Raw genomic sequence first — 18,690 nt, 5'->3', positions numbered from 1 at the left:
AGATAGCTATGCCGGATAAATTTGCTGGTAATCCAGAACTGTTTCCTGCCTTCCTGGGACAATGCCAGCTTTATATCAGCGTGAGAGCAGCTGATTTCCCCACTGACCGAGATAAGGTGGGATTCGTGTTGAGCCTTCTGTCGGGAGATGCAGCTCGTTGGGGCACGCCTCTGTTGGCACAGCCTAGCCCTTTGTTGGATAACTTTGGGGGGTTTTGTGACCATATGCGCCTCATGTACGAGGACCCGATTAAGGCGCAGACCGCCACCCGACGCCTGAAAGCTTTGAGGCAGGGTCAGCGCCCTCTACAGGCCTATATCAGCGATTTCCGGCTGCTTAGCCAGGATTCCGCCTGGAATGAGGCTGCGCTCGTGGATGCCTTTCAGGATGGCTTGTCAGAGGAGATGTTGGATGAGCTGGCCCGCGTGGACATTCCCTCAGACCTGAATGGGCTGATCCATCTTTGTCTGCGGATCGATGCCCGGCTGCAGCAGCGTAAGAGTCGCCGTGCCACCCCACAGACCCCTGCCGCCCCTGTTGTGCGTGAGCCCCCAGTCCAGAGGGAGGAGCCAATGGAGCTGGGTGCCGCCAGGTCCCGTCTATCGGTGACGGAAATGGACAGACGACGATCGGAGGGGTTGTGTTTTTACTGTGGGGACCCTGGACATTTGGCTGCTTCTTGCCCGAAGAAGCGTCAGCGGGCGTCAGTGACCAAGCCTGCCCCGAGAAAGTCCCCTGCTTTGCTATCGGGAAACGGCCCGAGCCCGATCTAGACGGTGTGAAAGATCGGGCGACCCACAACGATCACGCCGAGCGACGCCGTTCCGACGGTGCCTGTGAACCTCCACGGCATTTGATTTTAGAGGCACGACTGATCCTCCCTGGCAAGCCAGAGGGGATTCCGGTCCATGCCTTAATTGACTCTGGGGCTACCACTAACTTTATGGATTCGGCCTTTGTGGCCAAATGGGCTGTTCCCCAGTGTCCAGTGGATCCGCCCATGCTTGTGGAGACCATCGATGGTCGAGTGCTCCTGTCCGGGCCTATCACGGCCGCCACGCAACCCGTGTGTATGGCCATCAGTACCCATGTGGAGGCCATTCAGTTCTACGTCACTTCGGATCTGCACTTCCCCGTGGTCTTGGGACTGGCGTGGCTCCGGGCGCATGATCCACAGATCTATTGGTCTCAGAACTTGGTCACCTTCCCAAGTTTGCAGTGCGTGGACCACACCCGCCATATCTGTGCCGGCCAGGTGGAGGGTTCCTCGGGGGTTTCCTTGCCTCCCGAACTGTCCGACTTTGCTGATGTGTTCAGCGAGTCAGAGGCGGACCAATTGCCCCCGCACAGGCCCTACGACTGCTCCATTGATCTAGTCCCTGATGCGCCTCTCCCAGTGGGGCGTTTGTACTCCATGTCGGAGCCCGAGTTGGCTGCATTGCGGGACTTCCTGACAAAGAATTTGGCTCGTGGTTTCATCCGGCCCTCGTCCTCGCCTGTGTCTGCGCCCGTGCTCTTCGTCAAAAAGAAGTCGGGCGAGTTACGGCTTTGCTGTGACTACCGGAAACTCAATGCCATCACGGTGCGTAACCGCTACCCGCTGCCCCTCATCCCCGAGCTCTTGGACCGACTCCGGGAGGCTAAGATCTTCACGAAACTGGACCTGCGTGGAGCTTACAACCTCGTCAGGGTTCGGCCGGGTGATGAGTGGAAGACGGCGTTTGGTACTCGCTATGGACATTTCGAGTACACGGTGATGCCGTTTGGCCTGACCAACGCCCCCGCTGTGTTTCAGCATTTTATGAACGACATCTTTCGGGATCTGTTGGACCAGTTTGTTGTGATTTACCTGGACGACATCCTGATTTACTCCCCGTCGCGTGAAGTGCATCATCAGCATCTCCGTCAGGTCCTGCAGCGCCTCCGGAAACATCGGCTGTTTGCCAAGTTGGAGAAGTGCCAGTTCTACCAGGTGACCATTGATTTCTTGGGCCACCGCATTTCTCCTGAGGGCATCGCCATGGATCCAAGTAAAGTTGAGTCGTTGCAGAGTTGGCAACCCCCGCGTCGCGTGAAGGATGTTCAGCGACTTCTTGGATTTGCCAACTACTATCGGACATTCATCCCTGGCTTTGCTGCCTTGACAGCCCCCCTCACCTGGCTCCTGCAGAAGAAGACTCGGTTCCAGTGGAACGCCCCCGAACAACAGGCGTTCCAAGCTTTGAAGGACGCCTTCATGAAGGAGCCCATCTTGAAGCATCCTGACCCGCAACGGCCGTTTGTCGTGGAGGCGGACGCCTCCGACATTGCCATTGGGGCCGTGTTACTCCAGGCAGCGACGCCCAACGGTACCCTTTTCCCTTGCGCGTATCACTCTCGGAAATTGAACCCCTCGGAGCGCAACTATACCATCTGGGAGAAGGAGCTGCTGGCCATCAAGGCAGCGTTCGAGGCTTGGAGGCATCATCTGGAGGGGGCGCGGCATCAGATCGAGGTCCGGACGGACCACAAGAATCTGGAAAGCCTGCAGACCGCTCAGAATCTGAACCAACGCCAGATCCGGTGGTCCCTCTTCTTTGCGAGGTTTGACTTCCGGGTGCGGTACATACCAAGCGGGCACAACCAGAGAGCGGATGCTCTGTCCAGGAAGCCCGAGTACACCCGAGTGGAAGACAAGCTTCCGCCCAGGACAGTGATCCCCGTCGAGTCTTTTGCTGCGGTGCGGGAGCCGGTGGATATACGGGCTCGGATCCGGGAGGCGCAGCAGCAGGAGGCGTGGGTGGCTCAGCGGAAGGAAGAGGTGGGGCCAGATTCGCCTTGGTCGGTCACGGATGGACTCCTGTATTATCGTGACCGGCTCTATGTTCCAGGAGGGCCACTCAGGGGACTCGTCCTCAGCCAATGTCATGATAACCCGGCTGCGGGGCATTTTGGCCTGTTCAAGACTCTGAACCTGGTCTCCCGTACCTTCTGGTGGCCCCGAGTCCGACACGATGTCCAGTCTTATGTCACCTCCTGCGTCCCATGCAGGCAGGCCAAGTCAGCGACAGGGGCCCCGCCTGGTTTACTGCAGCCTTTGCCAACGCCCAAGAGACCCTGGGGGGCTGTGTCCATGGACTTTCTGACGGATCTACCCCCATCCTCCGGCTTCACGACAGTGTTTGTGGTGGTGGACATGTTGACCAAGATGGCGCACTTCATCCCCTGTCGCGGCTTACCGTCAGCTCGCGCCACTAGTCGCATGTTCATCCAACAGGTGTTCCGGCTGCACGGCCTTCCCGATAGAGTCGTCTCCGATAGGGGGGCCCAGTTTACAGCCCGCTTCTGGCAGGAGTTGATGCGGGCGTTGGACATTAAGGTTTGCCTCTCGTCCGCGCATCATCCTCAGACCGACGGGGGTACCGAGAAGGTCATCGGCATTTTAGAGCAGTATCTGCGCTGCTACGTTAACCTGCAGCAGGACAATTGGGTGGACTACTTGGCCATAGCCGAGTTTGCCTTTAACAACTCGCAGCACACCTCCACGCAGATGACACCGTTCTTGGCCAACGTGGGTTATCACCCCCGGTTTTTCCCCCTTTCTCCCGTGGACTCACCGGAGCCGGCAGCGAACGAATTCATGGCGGAGTTACAGGCAATCCATCGGTTGGTGCGACGGCAGCTGGAGAAGGCCAAGGCCGACTACAAGAGGTTCGCCGATCGGTCGAGAAGGGATACGCCTCCACTATCGGTGGGGGATCGGGTCTGGCTGTCCACCAGGAACCTGCCATCCACTCGGCCGGCGAGGAAGCTGGACCACCGTTACCTTGGACCGTTCCCAGTCGAGGCCGTCATCAACCCGGTCGCCTATCGTTTAACTCTGCCACGTTCCCTGCGCGTGCACCCCGTCTTCCATCGGTCCTTGCTGGTCCCCGAACGACCGGCCTGTCCACTTCGCCAGGCGGAACCTCCACCATCAGGAACTCGTGATGGAGACAGCACCCCCGAGTACGAGGTCGCCAGCATCAGGGATTCCCGCTGGCTGAAAGGTCGCTTCCAGTACCTGATCGAGTGGAAAGGGTACGGGCCGGAGGACTTCACATGGGAAGACGCGACCGCCGTTCATGCCCCTGCGTTGGTGACTGCTTTTCACGAACAGTTCCCATCCCGACCGCATCCGGATCGGCAGACCCGGGGGAAGGGCCCTGCGGTGCGGGATAGTGTTGTGACTCAGGGCCAGCCTGTGGGTCCGACAGCCGGCTCCGATGTATCGGAGGACTCAGATGTGGGGGAGGAGGGAAACGAACCGGCTGATGATGATGATTTGGAGGCTTTGCAGAGCCCTCAGCCGGGGACCTCTTCTCAGCTGTGTGAGCCCGAGAGTGCGGAGGATGATGACCCACAGCTGGCCCTGTTCAAGGACGCCCGACGCAGGAGGCAGACGAGCAGGGACAAACAAAGAAAGACTATGGGACTCCTCGGGAGGAGGCACAGGGAGACCACGCCCTGAGCTCTCTATAAAAGAAGTGTTTGGGGAGGGGCTGGTTGCTGAAAGCAACTTTTTCCGCTTGAGAAGACAAGCTCTTGTGTTTTTGTTAACTGCGTAATTAAATCTTGGCAGAAGCCTTTTAGCCTTGGACGCTTTCCAGACTCTTCTTTTGATTAGGGGTGCGAGAAGAGGGCTGGTTCAGAACAGCAGCACACAAAACCATGCCCCCTCTGGTCCCTGATACTCAAAAGGCTGGGGACCTCTGCCTAAAATACAAAAGCCCATTAGCACAAACAGAACTTTGCATCCATGTCTCACAAAACAAATTTCAGGAAAAAAGACCAAGGTGAGGAATTTCTTCAGTTCTGCAATGTTTCTTCAGTTTTGAATAAAGGAGGTATTAAATAGTTATCTGAACTTCTCCTCTGATTTAGTAAACTAAACAATTTAAGTTCGATTTCCAGAATAACCAGAAAAAAAAATCTAGCACCTAATAAGAAGACTTAAGAGAAATACTGCAAAGTATTATGATGGAAGAAACTGTTATGGATAGGAACATAGGAGAACATATTTTAGCGTAACTTATTGTGGAATATTCAAACAATAGCTGCATTCTCCCAAACAATATGTACTCCTGTTCATTTTTATCAACTAAACAGAAAGTAGCATAACTTTACTTTTTCATTCATTAGTAGAACAGGCAGGAATTGGATTTCTAGGTTGTTCGAAAACCCAGAGTTGGTAGGTTTACAAGATCTACAGACTTAAAGAATGAAATGTACACCCTGGAGTGTTCAACACACCACATGTTCCTTCTGAAACTTGATTTAGAATTGCTGCAACTGCATGTAGGTGTCGCCACATACCTATGCTGTGAAGGGGTTGATGGGTAAGCATAGGTTGCCGATGGTTACAGAGAGGCAGAGGTGGATACCTCCTAAATCCCAACTGTGTGTTATGTGAAGGCGTACACCTGCAGGCTGATTGGTTGATCCTGTTCTGTGCTTTGCTGTTTGAGCACCCCTGGCCAGAATATTAACATGTGCAGATGTGCAGCTATGCAACTGTTCAAATTACAAACATATACGTCCCCCAACATGCAGTGATGGAGAAGTCTAATCCAGATTTGAGAGGCATCTTTCACTTCATTTTGAACCCAGTCTAAAATATGAAGTCCTCTTTCATTCCTTCAATCATCTGATATGAACAAAGGATTTTTAAATAAGCTGAAGATTGCCATTTCACACTAAATTGTGAAGCAGGCAGAAACTACTGTTTGTTCAAAAAGTTTAGTACAAAACTTATCTATGTTTCCTCTCAACATACCTATATTTTCTGACAGTTAGAACAAACTGCCTCGAGAAGCTGTGAATACTCCAATACTGGAAGTTTTTAAGACTGGACAGGCATCTGTCTGAAATGGTATAGGGTTTCCTGCCTGAGCAGGGCCTTGGACTAGATGACCTCCAAGGTCCCTTCCATCATCATCATCATCATTTGAGCACAGCAACAAAAATATATTGTAGAGTGAATGGGCAAGCATTTTCAAGGTCCTCTGACTTATCTATTTTCTTCTGGTTCGTTTTTTCTCGTTCTCTTTTCTGACATTCTTGCTTCCCTCTGCTCTATTTCATCAGCTGATTTTTCACTGGTTTCTTCTATCTTTGGCAACCTTGTTCCAGAACCTGATTGTTAACTAATACTACATGGGGAAAGCATCTGGGCATTTTTTTTGCATAATAAATGTCCTCTGACCAGAATTATTATTTGTAAGCTGTGCAACTTGAAACTCAAGTCAAATGCAGCCTACAGTTCAAAGCATTCATCAAACTTCTTCTTCTTTTGGCTCCCCCCCCCCAATTCTGCAACCCAATGAAAAACCTTGGAAGGCTATTATATTGCCATTTAGCTTCACTTATCTTAAATTATGCTTGTTTGCAGTACATGTCACCAACATTCTGAAGTCTGAATTTTCCTGGAAATCTCATTAATTTTCTCTGTTTTTACTCTGTGGTGGGCTTTCTGGTGTTCCATTAAGTATGGAAACCATGGTAATGTGTTTCCACTATAGGTATAAGCTTTAAGGATATTTCTCCTATTCAGACAAGCAAAAACTTACATACATACACAAACATCAGGCATCTGGAAAGTTATTAAGTGACTCCCACAGCATTTTGCATTCCCTAACAATTATTTCTGTTCATGAGAAGGAAAAGAACAGAAAGTTTTTGGCAGAAGAAGTCAAAAGTAATTTATATAATTTATGTTTATGAAGTAAAAATGTAACTATTAAAGGGTGCTTAAAATTAATAATATATGATATATAAATGCAATTCTTACTCTGGTTTTGTGGTTTAAAATGGTAAATAGGCCAAATCCTAGAGTCTGTTCAACTTCTGAAAAGCAATTCTTGGTAGTGCAGCAGGATATGCAACACAGTCAAAAGGTGGAATATATCTTTGTACAAGTCATTATTTTTATAGAGGGTACCATTAAATGTAAGCTATAGTTGTAAATGTTTTTTAACATTTCTAAAATATTTTTGCATTATTTAAAAATACAGTCAAATGCCTCAAAATAAGCAGAAATATTTAGCTAACTCAATAGTTTGTTTGCCTCTCACAGAACTATTTTTAATGATCTTTTTAAACTTCCGTGCTCTTTGTGGAACATTGTCAATCTTCCAAAAAAAAAAAGTTAAATACTGCCTCCTGCACTATAGAATACATGTTTACTTAAGCTTCCTAGAAAAACATTCATATCATTCCAAGGGTGACTAAATGTTTTCCATCTTCATAGTTAGCATTCCAGACAGCTTTTCTTTTCCCTGAGTTCATTACATGAAAAATACCAGTTCCAAGTTCAGATGTAGAGAATTTCCTTCCTGGTGTCCAAATTACTAATGCAGCAACAAAATATTTTAGAACTACATTGCTTAGCTTTATCTTTTAACTAAACCTTTACAGAATAAATAGTAGTATGGAGTTTACAAAATCATAAGAGGTCAAAAAAGGGTTCTGGAAACATTTCTTAGAAAAAAATCTGAATATAGTAAATCACTGAAGAGAGATTAGTTGAACCCTGTTCTTTATTAAAAGAAAGAGCCCATTCAGAATCTTGATGTGTATATGTATATGCGTGTGTGTGTGTGTGTGTGTGTGTGTGTGTGTGTGTGTGTGTGTATGAGCTACATCTGAAGTGGCAATTTGCTATAAAGTGTTCCCTTAAGCATTCAAACAAGAAATCAAAGTAACAAGTTATGGGCAATGAGAAAGATTAGTCAGGGAGAGAGTTCTAAGGTTAAAAAAACGCAAAATACTTATGATCTATCACTAGCCTTCCATATACTGGGTCACTGAATAGCTGCAGTACAGCATTTCTGTCTGCAAAACTCAAACATGGTATTGAAAACTGAAATATGTATTTTCTGAAGCCTGAAAAAAGGAAAATATGGGGGATAAGTTAGAAAAAGTCTTATGTTCCACTTTCGGGATTAGTGAACACTTCCTAAGAGTTTTACAATGATGCTGTAATCAAGCCAATTTAGCCTTATCTAAGATTCAAAAGACCTACTAAAGATAATCCTTGATTTACAACAGCAATTGGGAAAGGAATTACCATTGGTAAAGCACAACCACATCACTTAATAATGACAATCCCTGCAAGCCCAACCAGGGATAGTGTGCAGGGGGATGTGTGTGTGGCACTGTGAGGATTAGCATGGGTGTAGTAGATGCGCCTGAAAGAGGGTACACAAGGCAGAGTAAGTTGTAAATGGTGATTACACAATTGCAAGACATTTGGTAACCAGTCGTAAGTTTGCCAAGCATCCAGATTGTGATCACTTGATTGCAGAGGATACTGAGATGGCTGAAATGCTGAGGACCAGTCACAACCAATCAGTGCCATCGTACGTTTGAATGGTTTCTGAACATATAGTCGTAGCTGGAGAGCTACAAGTAAGGCAGAAGGAAGACTGCCTTCAGTAAGGCTGATATCTGATCATATCTGACTGACTACATGACAATGTATTATCATTACCCATTCCATGAAAGCTGTATATCAAAGTGAAAATGTTTGAATAATAAAATTAAAGTGGGTCTGAAATTCTACCAAGTGAGAAAAATTGACTATAGTGAAAATTAGTACAAACAAATGCTCAAATTAATTACAGATGTAGAGATTTTTCAAAGAATGTCATGTCTCCCCCTTTGTTTTGCAGATAATACGGTAGCAGCCTGTATTATCTAATGTCTAATGCGGTCATACAAAACCTTACTCCACTCCAAAATGAGCTCTATTCATTACAGTTAAAGCTGATGGCACAGTTTTTCTGTTATTAGATAAAGGAAGAGCTTTTGTTATGTTTTAAAAAACAGGAACACTATAATCAAAGCTATCCATGCTTCCCTACAAAAAAGACAGGTAATTATTATTTTTTTCATGTCTGACCTTCACACATTGGGCAACATTCTCCTGGAACCTTTACAGGATTCAAGCAACTTTGTCCACAGGCTGTGGCCACACAATGGGACTCTCCATTGATGCACTGGCAGAAAGTACAATCATCTTCCCTCCAGCGGTCACCATGTGCTTGAATCTGACCATTAGCATAACAGCCTGCAGGGTTACTAATTGGAGAAATGGAATCTAAAAGCGAAAGAACAAACAATTTTTTTCTATAATTAAACAAAGCTTAAATGGTTTAATTCACTTACAATAATTAATGAATATTCCATGTTGGTAACAGTGGGTTGAAGTTCTCAGAATTCATCAAGTTAAGATCAGAAGTTATATACTGCAAGGCCACATTGATTCAAGTACAAGGTTATATACAGGTAATCCTCGACTTACAACAGTTCATTTAGTGACCATTCAAATTTACAATGGCCCTGAAAAAAAGTGACTTATGACTTTCACACTTACAACGGTTGCAGCAGCCCCATGGTCACATGATCAAAATTCAGCTGCTTGGCAACTGACTCATATTTATGACACTTGCAGTACCCTGGGGTCATGTGATCACCCTTTGTGACCTTCTGACAAGCAAAGTTGATGGGGAAGCCAGATTCATTTAACAACCGTGTCACTAACTTAACAACTGCAGCAAGAAAGGTCATAAAGTGGGGCAAAGTTCACTTAACAAATGTCTCAATTGGGCTCAATTGTGGTCATAAGTTGAGGACTACCTATACTTTAAAACTGTCAAAAAAATCAATTACTCTTCTTAACGTTATGAGCAACAAATTATTAGTAGTACCTTATGAGATGTAGTCTATTTTCATAGGAAAATAACAGAATTATACTTTTATAGGAAATATTTGTGAGCAACGGAGATTGTATCAAATTACAGTTTTATATTATTAATCAGAGTTGTGCATAATGACAATACTGCATATATATTTGTATATAAATGTATTAAATATATAAATAACAAAACTCATTTCTGTTGGACCAATGTCAAGTTTCTTTCACATCTATTTTTAACTATTGCTATAAAACATTATATTTAGCTTTTAAGGTTTATCAATTTCTGAAGTGAAGTGACAAAAAAAATTACCTTCGCAAACTGGACAGCACTCTCCTTCTGGTACGTAGTATCTATCACAGTGTAGCTCGCCACATTGTGCAGAGAAACAAATAGATACACCGCCTTGGCATTGACAAAACCGGCAAGTGTCCATTCGGAACGTGTCTCCATCATTATATTCCACACTATTAAATATACATGCTGGCTTCACTTCTAAAAATAGCAAACAGGAAACAAGATATTTTTCATGGACATGTTATACAACAAAACACTAGAACGCTTTGTTTGGTTTTGTACAATTCTGGTCTTAATTCAGACAAGAATCAGTATTTCTGTTAAATTAGATTTCTGGTTTCAGAGATTCTGGGGTATTTTTCTTTTAAATATATAGCAATATCTAACTCTGATATATCCAATTCTTTCTTAGAGTATGCTCCATCTTATAGAAAAATATTTTATGGCACTTGTAGTGCTCATAAAGGAATTGGTGATCAATAGTATTTAATAAATATATGGATTATGATATGCTTTTTTTAGGAAGGGAAGGACTATTGAGTTTATTGAAAAATTTATTGAAAAATCTACCAGTGGCTGAATTTATGGATATGTTGTTGTAATATGCGTACTATACTATGTGCCATAAAGTATAGTACACATATTACAATAGCATATCCTGTCAAGCCTAAATCAAACAACTATATCACAAAATTATTTCTAACTGGCCAGAAAACAGAAATGTAACAGATACCACATTCCTTGCCTCCTTCATTAATACTTAATAGTTGGAAGTAATTCAGTGGTGGGATTCAGCTGGTTTGCACGACTTCGGCAGAACTGGTAGCTAATTTTTTGTTGCCCAGGCCCAGAATGGACTTCCGGAAGCGGCATTCACACAGCGAACCGGTTGTTCACATATTTGAATCCCACCACTGAAGTAATTGTATACTCAGTGTAATTGACTAACCTTCCCTACTTCTATTTCTATAATGAAAGGTGGGGGTAATGCAAATCTGTGTTTAGTTCCCCAAATTTAGTTTGATGACAGAATTTAAATTTGAGGAGGTAGAGAATACATGAGAGTGGCCAGAAGGATTCAGCTGTCAAACTTGAGCAGGTTTGAGGATCTTAAGAAAGGTCAGCTAGCTCTAACTTATTTATTTTTATTGTGTTTTTGCTCTTAGGATTTCTTTGTCTCAGGTGTAAAACACAGTCCTCTTTGGATGATGACAACTACTTTTATATTTTTATACAATGAGGCTGGGAACAGATCTTACAAGTTGTAACATTATTAGACTCATAATTTCTAAGTGAACATGAACAACCAGGCTTGCACACACTTTGCCTTCAAATCAAATGCAGCATGAAATCCTTAATTGTGTAATTTGATGTTTTTTTTTCTTGAAGGGTTGTAAGGGCCAGATATGCAAATATAGTTGCAGGAAAAGTGTCGAAATATGGTATATACTAGCTATTGTTTCCCACAATTCAAAGACAGAAAGCTAAGAATACATACAACAGTTGCCTATGCTCCCAGTATTACAATACCCATTTTTTTTACCATTTCTCAAATACAAACTGGTTGTAATCCAATTAGAGGCTCCGATTGACAATAGTATACAAAGTTTACAAATAAATGAATAAAAAAGAATAAAGTATTTAGTATCAGAAGACAATAGAAACTGCACAGCTTGAGCTTGTTATACCATCATGAAAATAATTTTCTTTCTTAGATTAGTACTGACAATTTTTAAAAAAACATTAATTACAGCAAAAAGAGGAAAACTTTAAATAAACTTACCATTTACAGGTATTACATCTGTTCTAGAGTCAAATATCATAACTACTTAAATATAATTACTACTAAATTAATAAACAATCCTTGGACTATAACTGCTTTCTTTACTATCATTATTACACCAAGAAATTATAGAAATACTTCTGGGTAGCTTTAAAAGTCAGACACTGCACTAGTTCATTTAAGCTACCTATTTCTTTGTATAATTATATTAATGCTTATGTGTTTTGAAACAATTATGCAGCATTCTAAATAATATTTTAAATATTGTATGATTTAAAGATAATCAATGTAGTATGCTTTAGCTTCTTGTCTTCTAAAGTCTTATACTCAAGACAGCTTTGATTATAGCCTATATTATTGTATAAAAGTAAAAAGTTGAAGATGTAATGTGATTATCTTCTACTGTGCTAAAAAGAGCTGGAAGTCAATGCCTTTTCTTCTTCCCTTTCTAACACCACAGTTTTTCTTTTTCCCTTTTCCCGTCCCTTAATTTCCCACTATTTTCATTTTCCTTTGTATTTTATATTATGGTAAACTAATAATTTTTTTATAAATATTTTACTAATTTTCTATTTTTACAATCACGTGCCTAATATACAACGTGATGACTGAGTCCATTAGTGATTCTGTGGTACATGTAAGCTTTTTCAAATTAAGTCCAATATAACACCCTCTAGTACCTCCTCTCTCCTTCTGGTAATAGATATTTTTCCACAGTAAGCAAATACAATTCTTATTGTTGTTAGTAAATATACAATTGCCTATCAACATTTATTACATTTTTCTAATAGTGTGAATAATACAATTTACAATATCTTTTCTAACCAAAGAATATCTTAACTGCATTTGCACTCAATATACATTTATTCAGTCCATATCCTATTTTCGCTAATAATTTTGATACAGATAAAAAAAAAGACAGCCTTGAGGTGGTTAGTAGCATAATGCTTTTGGAAATATAACATTTTTCAGTTTATAATCTAGAACTTTCATAATTTGCATACTAACTACTTTCATAAGTTTTATTTGCATTTAATGAATGTTATTTATAACTGATTAAATGATTTTAACTTACTTTTAAAATTTAAATACCTTTTATGGATTTAAAGATATTCAGTAATAATATTTGTACAGTTTATAATTTCATTGATGAGGATGATAATGAAGTGCCTTCATTAGTTTAACCACTAAACTAAACTGGCTCTATAATTTCATTAATATTGGAATAATTTTCTTTGCCTTGGATTACTGATAAATTACCATAAATCCAATTTTACTTGGTTACACCATACTATACCGACATAAAGGATGAGCATTTGGAAAAACATTCTGAGTCTTAATAATAATTTTGGATAGTTACTCCATTTTGCTGATAATAAAGTTTATTAGAATGTGATGTCACTATTTCTACTTATTCACATTATCATTTTAATTAATTTCACAATAAACTACTTTCCCTACAGCAATGGGAATGTCGGGAGGCCTTCACAAGCCTACTTTTTCATTTCTGATAAGGCCATTTTGGAATGGTTATCCAGATAGTCCTTGTTTACTGACTGCCTCTTTCAGTAACCATGCAGTTACACCGGTGTAAAAAAAAAAGAGCTGAGACTAATCTTTGCATTCCTAACCACTGCAATGTCCCATGGAAAAGTGATCGCTATTTGTTTGCTTTGCAACTGGCTGACACAGTTAAATGGAGAAAGTGGGAATAAAATTATAAGTTACAGTCATGTATTCAGTCACTTAATGACTGAATATAAAGTGAGGCTTTAAGACTGTTGCAATTATGTGATTTTCCACTTAGCAACTGTGGCACTTAGCAACAGAATTGCTGCTCCCTAATGTGATCAGTAAGCAAGGACTACCTGTACATTCAAATGGGACTGCTTGCCCTCCATCAGTGGCAAATTAAAAAGTATGTGGGCATGTATACCTGAATATATTTTTGTATATGTGCATATAAGTATGTATGAACAAAGAGACACAGATATAAAAACAAAAACAAAATCCTGTTTTCTGCTTTCTTCAGCTACTGTAAAGTAGAATGCACTACTACTTAGAACTCTTTAGCTAAAACTGAAAAATGTCAATTATTCTTTAAGTTGGTGCTTTGTGGTTTGAAGATACATTTATATTTTTAGCCACTTTGATAAATACATATTAAGTGATTACTGACAACTCCTAAGATAAAACTTGTCTGAAGTACTGTTTAAATATTTTAAAATGATCTCTTCCTAAGAAAGAGACAGAGGTGATGTCTCCTGCCTCAGGAAGCATTCCAGAAGCTTTAACCAGAGTGTACAGGAAACAATTCCACAGAAAGATCTTTATCAGTAGTTGCAAGATCTGACTCATGTCACAACACAAAAACACAAGTCTTTTAGTTAAAGACTTTTTGTTCCCCACACCCTTCCCTGTGGCTTATTTTTTTAGCTGAAACTACGGGTAGCATACTTTTTCAAAACTCTAAGCATATATATCAGCTTGCTCCTCGGAATATACTATTTGAGTTTATAAGCAAACTAAAGTACATGAGTTCATATGAAGGAAAGAAATAAACATACAGTAATGCAAATGTTGGTTTATAACCTATATACAAAAGATTTGCAACATAAATTTTATGAGAGGAAAATGGACCTATTACATTTTTAAACACACTTTTTAACTTGTTTGCTGCATAGTAGGGAAGATATCAGTGTTATTCTTATACTAGTATCTCAAAATGTTTAGTCCAAATACACTGTCAACATAACATACCATTGACACATTCAAAGACATCACAGCACTTGCCAGGTGTTCCGTCTCCACGTGACACTATTTGGGGGATGTAGCCTGGCTCGCATTTTGGAACACCACATAAACCTGAGAGACATTCGCACCTGAAACCGAAGCATTGAAAGCTCCATAAATAAGTGAAGGAACACATGGGATGGCAAAAACAAACGGAAAAAAAAGCAACTTGTGAAAGCCAAATGGTTTTTCTCTGTTACATAATAAAAATGACAACATGACTGTTATAAACACAACACAATTTAAAAAAAAATGTTCAAAGGACAATGTTCAACTTTTATCTGAAGACTGGTGTTCCAAATCCCACAGTAGCTGGGGGAGGTCTAAATGTGTTAAAAAGTCACTAATGTTTTTAATTATCTACTATTTACAGTTGTTGGGAGAATCATTACAATAAAAAACTAAACAAGCACTGTTCTCTAAATCAGTCAGTTTAGTCTCATTAGCAGGTTCTAGATTTAAATGACATGAAATGCATAAGGTAGGAGAAGTAATCAAGTTATTTATGCCTCCTACTATTTTCAATTACTTCATTAACATACCTATAATATTTTCCTGTATTTATAATTTAAATTGGTTAAGACTGTTCAGCATGGGATATTGCATAGGTTTGGAAGCTTCTATACTCCCAGACATTTTCTGGACAGTTTCTTTTTTCAACAGAACATATTTGTATAGTTAAGTTTAAACTGTCAAGATTTAATCTACTAATAAGAAATATTTAGGATGAGAGTTCTGATTTACATGAGAGAAATATCCAAACTCTTTTTTATAATCACAGGTAGCTAAGGTAGCATTAGAAAGAAAGAGCATATGTCAGGGTTTTCTTAAATATTTATGATTGTCTTTTCAAATGCATAATTTAGCAGAATGAAAAATCCTATAAACAAATGTAGATGAGACAAACCTGAATTGTCTAAAACTAAAAGTGAGGATTAAAGTAACCATTATTTTTTTTTAAATGCAGGGGGAGGCCATTTATCCATGAAAGTGGATTAACTTCTTTTAATAAGTTCTGATTTACATGAGAGAAATATCCAAACTCTTTTTTATAATCACAGGTAGCTGTGATTATTTGCCATTCTAATAATTTATAATTTAAGCTTGATGACTGGGCATTTTCCACTCAAAATTAATTTAAATTCTTGAAATCTTCCTGGTAAAAAAGACCTCTAAATGGCCAGAACTATTAACAAATGGGGGTAAAAATAATTGTCCTGAAGATAAACCTAATCCAATGCTATAATGCTCACAATTATGGCTAAATATGCCTGCTGAGCTTTGAACCTCATCAATCAACATTTCATAGCAATATTGTCACAAATACAATACTATTTAGAGCTCAGCAGCATTAAGTGTGTGTTTTAGGTATAAATTATACCTAAAATCCAGCTAGCATATCCATAGCAACTTCTAATTTCATTAGAATGACTACAATGGCTTTGTGAATTTAAGCTCTGCCTCTTTGGAGCATGTGACATTATGAAACACATAGAAAAGGAATAGGATTTGTGTAGAGATACTGTTGCTATCAACCTGACTTCGCCTTCTTCCAACTCCCATTGTTGCCACTGTGCCACACAGCATTCTATTATAATGGTATTTTAATTTTCTTTGTTTTCTGCCAAGAATTTAAGAATTATAGTTCTAGTTATTTTCCTGCACACAGATAGAAATCCAATCTCTATTTCAGAAGTCTTACTACATGGCATATATAAGCCTGGTGGGATAGCCTGGTTCCCCCTTACAAATGGTTTCTGCTTGCTCCCTTTGTGAGCAAAAGGAACTTCTAATTTAATTATTTGCCAAAAAAGTTATCAAATATCCATTTAAAAATATCCACAACTTTGTTCCTAAATAATATTGTGCAGAATGTGTTCAAGTCATTTTATAAAATTCATCATCAAACCTTTGTTTCTAGACATTCTTGCTCAACATGTATCATATCAAAGTTCTACCAGTATTGTCAGCTGAGATTAAACAAATGTATTTTTAAAACAGTGATATTAAACTTCTGGAAACCTTTCTCCAGGAATTCTTGCTATATAAAAGAATATATATATTCCTTCTGAAGACATTAGTTAAGAAATATTCCTTAAAAAAACAGAGAGGGATGGCCGATCAGCTTCTATGTTTTTCAATATTATTCATTATTATTTTTGGCTATTATAGTATTTCACCATCTCTTTGAAAGGCACTGACCTAACTTTTTCATCAATAACATTGAACTCTTTTGTAAAATGGAATCTTGATGATAATTGCTATGGGAACGTTGCGAATCACGGCAGTAATAGTCAAGTTAACAATATTCTGTCCAACAATATATCAATCAATATATCAATATAAATACTGAGAAAGTGAGAAAATATATCAATAATACAGTTTAGATTAGATAAAGCATAGGTAGGAACAGATATAACATGTTCCATGGATAATTGAACAAAAACATTATAGTCAAAGATAGCAGAATAGTATAACAATATTAGAGAAAAGGGATATAGCTAAAATGCTTAACATTTCATTAATCAGAATGAAATAAATTAGTACTTTTTAGTATTTAATATTAACAATTGATTGTCCCATCTCCAGAAAATTCTGGAATCTATGTTTTGGGAAAGAAAAGACAGCAAATTAAATGAAAATTATTCAAGCTAACACTGATCCTAAAGTGTAGCTTACTACACAGGGCTTTCTTCAGTGGAGCTGAAATGTGCCATCAAGAGGAAACTTATTTATACTGATATAATGAAATATGTTAATTCAAAGGTATGATAAATGAACTAGCACTTCCAATTTTTATTCGCATTTTATATTAGATCTTTTTAATGCTCTTTCCATGTTATTTAAAAGTTTATGGAAAAAGAATACAACTAGATTTATGGAATTCATGGAATGATTAATTGAGCCATCTTTCCAGCAGATGTCTAATTCCAGTCTTTAAAAGGTTACTATCATATAGATAACACAGGAGAAAATAAAAATATTAATAGAGAGGATACTGAATTATCATCAGATGTATTTTTTCCTTTTTTTTTGAACGTGCATGAATTATGCTCCATGAAAATAACATCAAACCACATGATAATAACTGCTGTTAATATAGGTTACCGTATATATTAAAAACAACTTAAGATATCACAAATTTGAAGGAGCGGTAGTGGTGCATTGGTTAGAATGCAGTATTGCAGGCTAATTCAGCTCACTGCCAGGAGTTTGATCCTCACTGGCTCAAGGTTGATTCAGGCTTTCATCTTTCTGAGGTCAGTAAAATAAGGACCTAGATTGTTGGGGTTAATATGCTTATTCTGTAAGTTGCTTAGAGAGTGTTGTAAAGTACTATGAAGCAGTATATACATCTAAGTGCTACTGCTATTGCTAAATAGAAGCAACTGTATAAATTGCTGGATTTTGAAATAAAGGCACATCAGACATTTTTGAAAGAAACTCACCAAGGTGGAATATACCTTATTTTATATAACTTTGTGTTACTTAATCATTTCTGCAAACATGTTTCTCAATGATGAAACCAGGTTGAAGTTTTAAAATCATTTAGATGAATGAAACAAGGCTGCTAATAAATTGTGATGAAGTCAGAGCTCTGTTAATACTTTATTCTTTAAGCACAGGTAAATGTTGACAATCTTCAATTTGACGACAGGGACAGGGGCAAGGGTAGAGGTTTATTGTACAGTAGAAGCCGAAGTCTTACATTTTTTTCCCTACAGAAAACGTACTAGCAAAGTTCTACTTAAGAATATTCTACAAGTCTATAACAGGGCTAAAGGCAGATTGGGACAGCCATACATTTCAGAGATCAGTTCCTAGACAGTTTCAATATTCTTGATTATCTTTTCCCCCCCAAATGGTTGAAGTGGTGCCTGAATAATCTATCACACAGAGAGTGCACTATTTCTAAAGTGAAATGAGTAAAAATTGAGTAATATAATGTATCACGTTATATCTTACAGCGGTTAATCTAAAAAAAGAAAAACATATACAGCTCCTTGACATATAGGATTTACTGAAAACACATCTTGGTACTAAGATAACCTAACATAATACTTCAAAGATTTTAGGGTAACCCAAAGTATCAAACTTTAT

At 39.7% G+C, this 18,690-nt stretch overlaps 1 protein-coding gene across 1 annotated transcript in view; it reads right to left on the bottom strand.

Moving 5' to 3' along the window:
* Window positions 1-18,690, bottom strand: part of CRIM1 (cysteine rich transmembrane BMP regulator 1) — a 146,792-nt gene that overhangs the window by 40,790 nt on the left and 87,312 nt on the right. Inside the window, exons 5-7 of the mRNA XM_081331327.1 lie at window positions 14,557-14,678; window positions 10,029-10,211; window positions 8,921-9,118 (exon numbers count right to left, since the gene is read on the bottom strand). Coding sequence (XP_081187453.1) covers window positions 8,921-9,118; window positions 10,029-10,211; window positions 14,557-14,678 — 503 coding nt within the window. The remainder of the gene's footprint in view (window positions 1-8,920; window positions 9,119-10,028; window positions 10,212-14,556; window positions 14,679-18,690) is intronic.

The sequence above is a fragment of the Vipera berus genome, assembly GCF_964194415.1.
Source record: "Vipera berus genome assembly, chromosome: 1".
Classification (NCBI taxonomy): Eukaryota; Metazoa; Chordata; class Lepidosauria; order Squamata; family Viperidae; genus Vipera; species Vipera berus.
The sequence above is the reverse complement of the archived record's forward strand: the minus strand, read 5'-3'. Positions and strand labels throughout refer to the sequence as shown.